The sequence below is a fragment of the Montipora foliosa genome, chromosome 1 (assembly GCF_036669935.1).
Source record: "Montipora foliosa isolate CH-2021 chromosome 1, ASM3666993v2, whole genome shotgun sequence".
Lineage (NCBI taxonomy): Eukaryota > Metazoa > Cnidaria > Anthozoa > Scleractinia > Acroporidae > Montipora > Montipora foliosa.
Window position 1 is genome coordinate 21,381,252 of NC_090869.1, and position 9,342 is coordinate 21,390,593.

The 9,342-nt window shown below is 39.9% G+C and overlaps 1 protein-coding gene across 1 annotated transcript; it reads right to left on the minus strand.

Annotated features, from left to right (window-relative positions):
- Positions 1 to 2,933: 2,933 nt before the first annotated feature.
- Positions 2,934 to 9,020, minus strand: LOC137975933 (epidermal growth factor-like protein 6). Its single transcript, XM_068823146.1, has 7 exons — positions 8,811 to 9,020; positions 7,451 to 7,772; positions 5,980 to 6,094; positions 4,577 to 4,696; positions 4,284 to 4,403; positions 3,965 to 4,084; positions 2,934 to 3,341 (listed from the first exon to the last, which is right to left on the minus strand). Exons 2-7 carry the CDS (start codon positions 7,580 to 7,582, stop codon positions 3,085 to 3,087), a joined length of 864 nt encoding a protein of 287 aa, XP_068679247.1. The 5' UTR covers positions 7,583 to 7,772; positions 8,811 to 9,020; the 3' UTR covers positions 2,934 to 3,084.
- Positions 9,021 to 9,342: the final 322 nt, after the last annotated feature.

The following is a 9,342-nucleotide window of genomic DNA, read 5'->3' on the forward strand; positions in this document are numbered from 1 at the left end:
ATTATTTACATTTCGCTCTTTTCCTTGATCGCGAAGCCAATGTTCGAGAATGCTTTTTACATAGATCGTTTCAAAACAACTTTTTTGGATTAAGGACGTTCGCGCTAATTGTTTGTGCGCAACTTTTACTGCGCAGGTAACACGACTGTTATAGTCACGCATTATTTCACGCATTAGTTAAGATCTTATGAAAAATTTCCAGGTCGGCTAAAGAATGACACATTTATTTCCAATTCATGATGAGACGTTGAAGAGAAAGGACCGGGAGGCTGGAAAAAGCCGGTAATCGAGTCGTGGTTAAAAGTTTTGAAAACTCGAGGAAGGTTTTAGTCAGCTGTTTCGGGAAATGAGCCCGCGCTCACTCCCGATTATGTTGTGTCGTTAGTTTGTTTATAGAGAACTATTTTTCTCAAACATAGCAAACAATATCTTATCTGCTAAGAGCATCCATAGCGGCAAGAATATTAGTTAAGTATTACGTAGGGTAATTTGTGTCGAAACGATCAGCTTGTACAATAAGATGGTTTTGTTTAATTCGTACAGAATGATGGTGCCTTTTTTGGATTAGGTTACGATGGGGCGTTTGTTTTTTTTGAGACAACTATTTCTCGCAAACATAACAAATTCTAATCTGCTGCCTTTCGCTTCGAAGCAGGGGTACTTTGCTAAACTATCAACTTGTAATAAACCTTGTCAAGTAACTCATTTCAAATTAAGCTTCGATGATCGATGAACAAGCGTTTATATCAACTTGTAATTTAAGAGTCTATTTTCTTTTAATAAAGCGTTTGAATGTAATACTATGTTGTTTGCTCACTGCACTACAATGCTGTGAACCCATTTTGAAACCAAGTAAATATTCCCGTTTCACACTGCAACGGTCTCAAGCGATTATCAAAATCCAAATTAAGAATACCAGGCTACCATTTTGAAGCTGCACCTCTAAAAGAGGCTGGATACGCGGATACGCAGTCGAAAATACCACCCCTCCCCAAGTAAACTTCTAAGTATATTGTGAAGTGGATACGCGGATACGCAGTCGTTTGCCTCGCTCGATTGAGCGAAACAAGAGCGCTACACAAAAGAACATCAACACCTCTATTCCTCGTTCTTTGATCATTCTCCTTTACATGGTTAGGGGTGGTATTTTCGACTGCGTATCCGCGTATCCACTTCAAAATATACTTAGAAGTTTACATGGTGAGGGGTGGTATTTTCGATGCGTATCGGCGTATCCGCGTATCCATTTCAAAATATACTTAGAAGTTTACATGGCGAGGGGTGGTATTTTCGACTGCGTATCGGTGTATCCAGCCACTTCAGAGGTGCAGCTTCAAAATGGTAGAGTATTCTGCAGTAAAACCTTGAACTACATTCAAAATACTTCCGCCTCGTTTGAAAAAGAATGGTCCGTAGTGATTCGAAATTGTAGAACCATTGCTGCTTCCTTTTTTTCAAGCCTATTTTAATGAAAGTTTGTTAGCGTATGCTATGCTGATTGACGAACGAATCGAACGTTATGCAAATAAAATCGTAAACTTGTGTCAAGAAAGGATTTATGGCTTTGGATGGAAAACAATAGCGCTAATATTACAGTTGAAGCGTGACCGGCTTTAAACATTGTAAAAAAGACAGAGCTTATTTGGTTTGGAATATTCCGAACCTTTATCCGCTAAAACTTTCATTTTGCAGTGTTTTCATTGGTTTTCGATGAGGTCATTTCGTGTGTTTCTGATTCGTTTTGGTGAGGTCATCTGGTGTGATTGTGATTGGTTTGTTCTCTTTAGGTCATATCTTTGTTTCGCTGTAATCACTCATTCTCTCCTCAACTCAAGAGCAGGACAGATCTCTCTCTTCAAGCCAGCATATTCACACACCGCCAAAACGATATGCACACACAGTCGTTACACGAAGGTTGTGTTCAAACTTGCCCCATTGTTGCTGTTTTCACGTACTTCTTAGGGTTACTCGTTTAAACTTACCCCTAAATTTATGCACGCCTTCTTCTTTTGTCTTTCTGATTGATGACATCATTTGATGACTACCTGTCAAATCTGATCTGAATTATCCCATACAACTACTGATACCTGATAAATTCGATCAGAGAGAAATCGGTCGCTCAAAGTTTTTGGGCCTCGCTCTTCTTTTGATTAGATAAAGTAAAAAAGAAAATATATTCCCCGGAAAATGCATTTCATTAGCTTTCAATAGATGCATAGTTTATGGCTGTTGCGCCTAACAAAGCGCGTTAAAAAAATTTTGGCGAAGGACACCCGCGAAGGTCTACCGTAACCTTAAATAGAAGATTGTCTGTAGCTCTCGTGAAACTTGAATTTTCTTCATTGCATTGGCTAAACTAACATTTACAAAACCAAAGACTGAAATGGCCCTTTCCTGTAGTCAAATTACATATGCTTACAGGGATTACCCTTTAAGCACTGATCAGTTTCTTAATTTCCTTCATGTAAGAAAATTCCTTGTGTCGTTGCCACTCCACTGTTCAAATTCCAGGTTTCTCTCGTTGCCACTTAAATGCAAGCAGGAGCCTTCCTGACACAAATTTGTTTGCTAGTGTAAACAGACTGTGATTAAACACGCATAAAAGTTAACCTTAGGCCTAATTAGGCCTAAACAAAAGTTTTTAGACCTAAGGTTAGCTTTTATGAATGTTGGCTTCCAAAATCTTGAATTTAGGATTTTGGAAACGAAACTCTAACTCTACGACATAACTCTATAAAAATAAGTCTAAGAATAGCTGTCCCCAGTAATTACACTTCTATGGCATTGTTTCCTTTTCCTGCATCAGTGCTTTCGTCTGTTTCAATAACAATGGAATTAATTGGGCTGACGTGACAGTTTGCTCATGCGCAGAGACGTGAAACTCGCCCTTTAATGCAACCATAACACGTCACAAATATTCAAGATGGCGGCACCTGTGAAATTTAAAGTGATAAAAACCGATTCTAAAATTTACCTTTTTAAGTAAGGAATTTTTTTTAAAGAAAAAATTTGATTCCGGACATTATTTGGTATTTCATTTGGTGGGAGTGGAGGTTCCGTTTAACAAGTGCGATTGATTTTGAGTTACTCACCCCATGATATGCTGACATAGCCCCCGAATATATACTGGTTCACCTTGATTATGGTAACAGTAGTTGGCCCTTTTCCATCACACAGAAAGTGAAAGGTCGAAGAAGCCCATCCGTCCCTTGAACCACGCCAGCAGAGAATCCAGGAACTATTGCTGCGTGACACTGGCTTCAGCCATTTGCCCAGCTGGACCAGGTACGTTGCATTGCTTCCAATAATGACAGACTTTTCTAAGCCCTTTGCAATGTGTTCTGTTGAATGAACAAACCATTCCATTTAGATCACAACCCCCAAGATCCGTGGTACAGCGGATCACTTCCAAAGGATACCATATTGGGAAGAAGAATGTTACCCGGCCGTTTAGGAGAGCTTGTGAAGGTTTCCGTCTCTCGTTCGTACCATTCTTCTCATACTTCGCCCGCATTGCACAAGGAGGAGAACGAGAAGACATAAACGCGAAACTCTAAGGATGGTGGCAGAAGGTTATAAGTCACTGCCTGTGGACGGAGCCTTTGTGCAAACAAGCAAAAACAGAGGTGTTTAAAAAGGCAAAAAACACTGTTTAACTCTTCGCCGCTGGAGTGTTTGATTTAACTATCGGTCACGTGATCTTAAAACACGTGACAATTTTCGTGAGCCGTAAAGAGGAGGTAGCCCCCATGCCTGTTAAGTGATGGACTTGATTTCCTGATGGACAGAACTTCGTTAACCTCAAATTTACCATTGGGTTCTTCTCTACCAATCTAACCGCTTTGACTTCTTTCTTTTTCATTACTTCCCAAAACATCAAGTGAGTAATGGGCACGCAAGGCGTGCAAAATAAAACTGTCAGCATGCGCGGTCGCGATAGTACCTTTATTAGACTGGAGTTTACCTGAGCAGTTTCTTCCGTCTCCTTCCTTTCCTTCTTTGCAAATGCAAATGTAAGATCCCATGGTATTCGTACAGGTGGCATTCACGTGGCACTCATTTTCAGATGAACATTCGTCAATGTCTGAAACCAAATGAACACAAGGAATGGAACTCGAGGACTGCACTTTTAAAGTCTTATTCCAAACAAAACAACATAGCGCCGACAACGACGTAGACGTCTGCTAAAACACCACGTGACTAATATAATTGGTACACAAACCGTGCAAAAACAAAACTGTCGGCATCAGTCGCGATAATACTTTCCTTAGACTGGACTTTACCTGAGCAGTTTCTTCCGTCTCCTACATATCCCTTTTTGCAAGTGCAATTGTAAGATCCTATGGTATTCGTACATGTGGCATTCACGTGACACTCGTTTTCAGATGAACACTCGTCAATATCTGGAACGAAATGAACACCAAAAAGTGAACTCGACGAATGCATGTCAAAGAAAACAATATGGCGACGAGAACAAGGTCAACGTGCGCGAAAACATCAAATGATTAATAAGGCTCGCAAACAAAACTGTCGGCATCAGTCGCGATAATACCTTCATTAGACGGTTTGGACTTACCTGCGCAGTTTCTTCCGTCTCCTTGATATCCACTATTGCAAGTGCAAGTGTAAGATCCCATGGTATTCATGCATGTGGCATTCACGTGACACTCGTTTTCAGATGAACACTCGTCAATGTCTGAAACCAAATCAACCTGTCATAATATTCTCTACTTTCTCAAACCCCCCCCCCCCCCCCTCCTAAAATTTTGCATAATCATTGTTTTTGATTTCTCTTGGGACATGACGATGTCTCAAGAGAAATCGAAAACAATGCCTATCCAAATTTTTGGAGGGTAAAAAAGGTATATTATGGGATTTGAGAAAGTAGAAAATGAGTAGAATTTCTCCTTTTTTATTCCTGTGTCGCAAAATGGAAAAGTTGCGCCATAGCTCTTTCCTGTCACTCCCCTGCTAAGTATTGTCTTTGTGCCTAGAGTCTTCTGCCCGTATCTTTGGTAGGTTTCAGGGGGTAGTAGAAATACGTAGATTTTATCCGGTGGACAAAGTACAAGCAATGGCGCGAAGCCGATGTAACGCGAATGGTATTTTCTTGGATCTTTAAACAAAGTATACCCTTATGGAGCTCAAGAATGGAACGTCGATTCGATAAACAACACAAGCGGTGAAAAATTGATATCTGGAATCTTAAAAGAGACGAATAAGGGACTTCGACAACAATTGCATCTTTCGCCGTCAGATATCAAAGAGAGCTGTATTTCTACTATTTTACTAACTTTGGTGTTATGTACAACACTGAACCCAAACGTCAAATTCTCTGGTAACTTTTTCGGGTTGGATATGGGCTTAACAAACTCAGAGAAGGAATCGAACACCTTGAGTGGATCTGTGTTTACAATTGTCTGGCTATTTATAATTTTATTTATTTTCACTCAACTCTGCACAGTTTTCAGGTAAAAAAAACAATTGGAAATTGGACTAAATCTTTTTAGCAAAGAATTATTTGAAAGAAAGCTTGTTGCCCATTTTTTGCTTTATTATTCAAGGAAATGGTTCTTCACTAAAGGGTTTGATCCTGAACACTGGTGGGAAATTTATTTAGTTGCGTGTGGCTTTTGACACGGCGTGTGATGCTTGTTTGAACGCACGCAACGAAATAGGAAAGTTTCTTCTTCCCTCTAATAGTAAATATGTTGTTTGTTTCAATAAAAGTCTTGGCTAGAAAAGGTTTTTGTGAGATTTTCTGTCTTTGTGGATTGATCGTGTTCGAACTTAACTAATTTGCATATGTGGGTTGATATTTCATATGCAAGTTGTTTTTATAAAGATGATATCAGGCTATTTAACTCAAAAATGGCACGTTCGATTCTTTAGCATCCGTCAAATTAATCGCGGAGCTACTTGGCTAAAACGAACGAACAGAACATTTCGTAAGACTCAACTTGTTAGATGGGATCTTACCGTTTTTGCAGTCTCGTCCGGTGAATCCGGCGTTGCAGATACACTTGTAGCTGTTCTCTTCGTACAGTGGCAGGCACGTTCCATCGTTCCTACAAGGCCAGCCGCTACATGGTGACTACAAACAATTGAAAGAGATTTATTGGATATAATTATAATAGACTTGCGTGGAATGTAAGGCTAAATCTCGATTGCTATGAGTTTGTCTTAAACCTCAGTCAGCGGCAAAGCCATGCAGTGACTTCATAAGTCCCATTTAACGCAGCGAAACCTTCATCTTTCAATTCAAGAACTAATTTGACAAATGAATATTAAAAAGGTGGTCAAGGTAATAAAGTGATATTACGGAGGGAGCTTAAGCAACAAAAACGGGGACGGAAACGAGAACGTCACGAATTTGCATATTTAGTGGGCACTGAAAAACAATAGCTTTGCACGCCCTGCACGTGCGTTTTTTCCTTTTGTCCATTTCTTTGCCGTCCTCTGCAAAACAACTACGTGAAATAGCCAAAGTTGAGGTTTTATGAAGATCGTCAGCACTTGAGGATAAATTTTCCTTTTCTCCTCTAAATTAAGCGCCGTTCTGACCAGTGAAATAGTCACGAAGTGATTACAATAACGCGAAAATATATTTTGAGATGACGCTCTCGTTGCCATCGCTGTTGTCGTCGCTTAAGCTCCCTAATAGGGAGCTTACGAAACGAGGACGACGACGGCTACAAGGACTTCATTTAAACATACGAGTTCGCGTTATTCATATCACTACGAAACTGTATCATGTAGTTCCGCGTTAAAAATGTGTAGTAACTGTCGAGGAATTAAACTGGTATGAGTGAGTTGGAAGCATAGAGAGAGAACTGAAAATTCATCGTCATGTGCTAACGTCCTCCACAGAACCTTGAATTTGGTCATTTTCACGACGTCATTTAGGAGATGAAATATACGATTAGGAAAAGAAATGTACGAATGTGTAAAACGCACGTGCAGCGCGTGCAGAGCCATTGTGTTTTTCTCACTAAACCTATTTTTTGTAGCGTCGTCGTTGCCGTCGGCGTCGTCGTTTCGTAAGCTCCCTAATAAAAGATCTTTTGGCGGCGATGACGTATGGAGAAAACCCTTAAAGCATGATGCCATCTGTAAGGAAATTCGTATATATGGCCCGTTCTCGTTGCCGTCGCAGTCGTCGTTGCTTAAGCTCCATATTGACGCTCAATAACGCCTTGGCCTTTTAACATTTAATTTATTCCTTTTGGTTTTTTTTCACAATAAACCGAGGTTGTTATATTTCAGCGACAGCCAGGTGTGCGACGTTCTTCGTAGCACTGTTCACATGTATGCAATGCGCATATCTTAGTTACGCTTTTCCATGGTTTGTCAATATTATCGCAATAAAGATAATAATGAATAAAATAAGAATGTAAAAAGAGGTAAAACACACACTATACGCCATCAAAATCCAAGACATTCGACTTACCGCGATGCTGAAGTGGTGAAAGAATTCGTTGGACACGAATTTGTCCGAGTTGTTGTACTTGTCCGAAGGGAGCAGTTCACAAAGCAGTTTACCGTTGATGTCCGGTTTAGCAGCCAAGTTGTATGAAAACATGTCGGAGTTTCCAAACAGGCAAGCGAGCACTGGGGCGTCCGATCAACGTGACTATTCCCAAGAATTGTAATATTCAAGTAGGAGAATTTGTCTTCTTTGAAGTTTGCGTATCTGACACCAGTGTGAGTTTCCCCGCGACTGAAAACTTTGCCGGCCTTTTCCTCTGAGATAGATGGTTTGCAACCAATCTCTATAGACCCAGATAACAATGGGATAACATACAATGCAATTGCTAGTGGACGAACAAAAGGATCTAATGAACGGTCTTTTGTTTTCGTCCACCAACATAGCGGCGATGACGTCACGTGAAAACCACCGCGGATTAAACAATAGCGGCGGTGTCACAGCAGTTTGTGTTCCCCCGAACACTGAGCACTAGTGCTGTGTGTTCCCCCTTCGCCATCACTATAAATATGATAGCAGAATATGAATGCAGAAAGTATCCTAAACATGCATAAAAGCTAACCTTAGGCTTAATTAGGCCTAAACAAAAGTTTTTAGGCCTAAGGTTTGCTTTTATGCATGTTTAGGATACTTTCTGTATTCATATTCTGCTATCATCTTTATAGTTATGGCGAAGGGGGAACACACAGCATAAGTGCTCAGTGTTCGGGGGAACAGATAACACGGGGGAACACAAAACGCTGTGACAGTGGAACACAAGAGGAAACGTGTCTAGAACGCAAACACGAGCTCCTTGACAACATCGGCGTGTTTGAGGTTAGGTCGTAATAGGTTTTGCAAGGTGTCAATTTTTAAATATGTTCTTATTTCACCAGTATTCATGGGATGAGAATAAAATTGACATCATCTTAATGTTCCTTGAATGTAGATTTTGAAACCAAAACAGTACACTGACACCTCGTTATGGGACCTTAAAGTTGTCCATTTCTCAAAGAAGCTCTCAGTTGTCTGCAAGTTTCTGTAGATTAATCCACCTGATGGATACATGTTCAACAGATATCCCTTCGTATTGGAACTGGTCGTCCCAAATATTTAATAATTTTATGTTTTGGACAAGATTATGTGAACGATAGAAATGAGATGACTTAGTTTCCTTGTTTCTCAGAGGCTAGATATCAGGCTATTCAAAAATTGACATCATCTTAATGTTCCTTGAATGTAGATTTTAAAACCAAAAAAGTACACTGACACCTCGTGATGGGACCTTAAATTTGTCACAGTTCTGGTTGAGGTAAAACTGAGTGAAAGAAAAAACGTATCATACCTGTAGCAACTGCATATAGGAGGACGATTATTAGTATAAGCAGACAAGCTTTCCCAAATGTCGTAAAGCCAAAGGGTTTCATCCTTTTTCCTTACTTTACGGTGCAAGACTGTTCGACCGTCAGTTTAGTGCAAACCAGTGAGGTTTACCATTACTTATCTAGACTTGAAACAACTTAATAATAATTGGTTCGTGGGTTTTAAGGGTGCTAGTTCCTGTCAATTGGATTCCGTGATCTGTGATCTGACAGTGGAGAAGACAGTTGCAAGTAAGTTTATTTGAAAGGGGTGTTTTTACATAATTGCGGATAAAAGCATGAATTAACCATATGAATATTTTATCTTAGCCGTGAGGACATCTCTCTTGAAATTTAAGCCGAACTACTTTACTATATATTATACTTTTCTATAATGAAGATTATCACTTCCCCAGTATCAGATCTTTCTTTCTAAAGTTTTGTTTTTTTTACATTGAATACCACCGATTCTTGTACAGAAGATGTAAATCGTTGTAAAACAAAACGGGCGCCTTT

Excerpts from the sequence above, each read along its gene's own strand:
- LOC137975933 (XM_068823146.1), bottom strand. The coding sequence starts at position 7,582 with ATGTTTTCATACAACTTGGCTGCTAAACCGGACATCAACGGTAAACTG. Across the intron at positions 4,697-5,979 it reads CGGACGAGACTGCAAAAACG|ACATTGACGAGTGTTCATCT; the intron begins GTAAGATCCCAT and ends ATTTGGTTTCAG. Across the intron at positions 4,404-4,576 it reads AGACGGAAGAAACTGCGCAG|ATATTGACGAGTGTTCATCT; the intron begins GTAAGTCCAAAC and ends ATTTCGTTCCAG.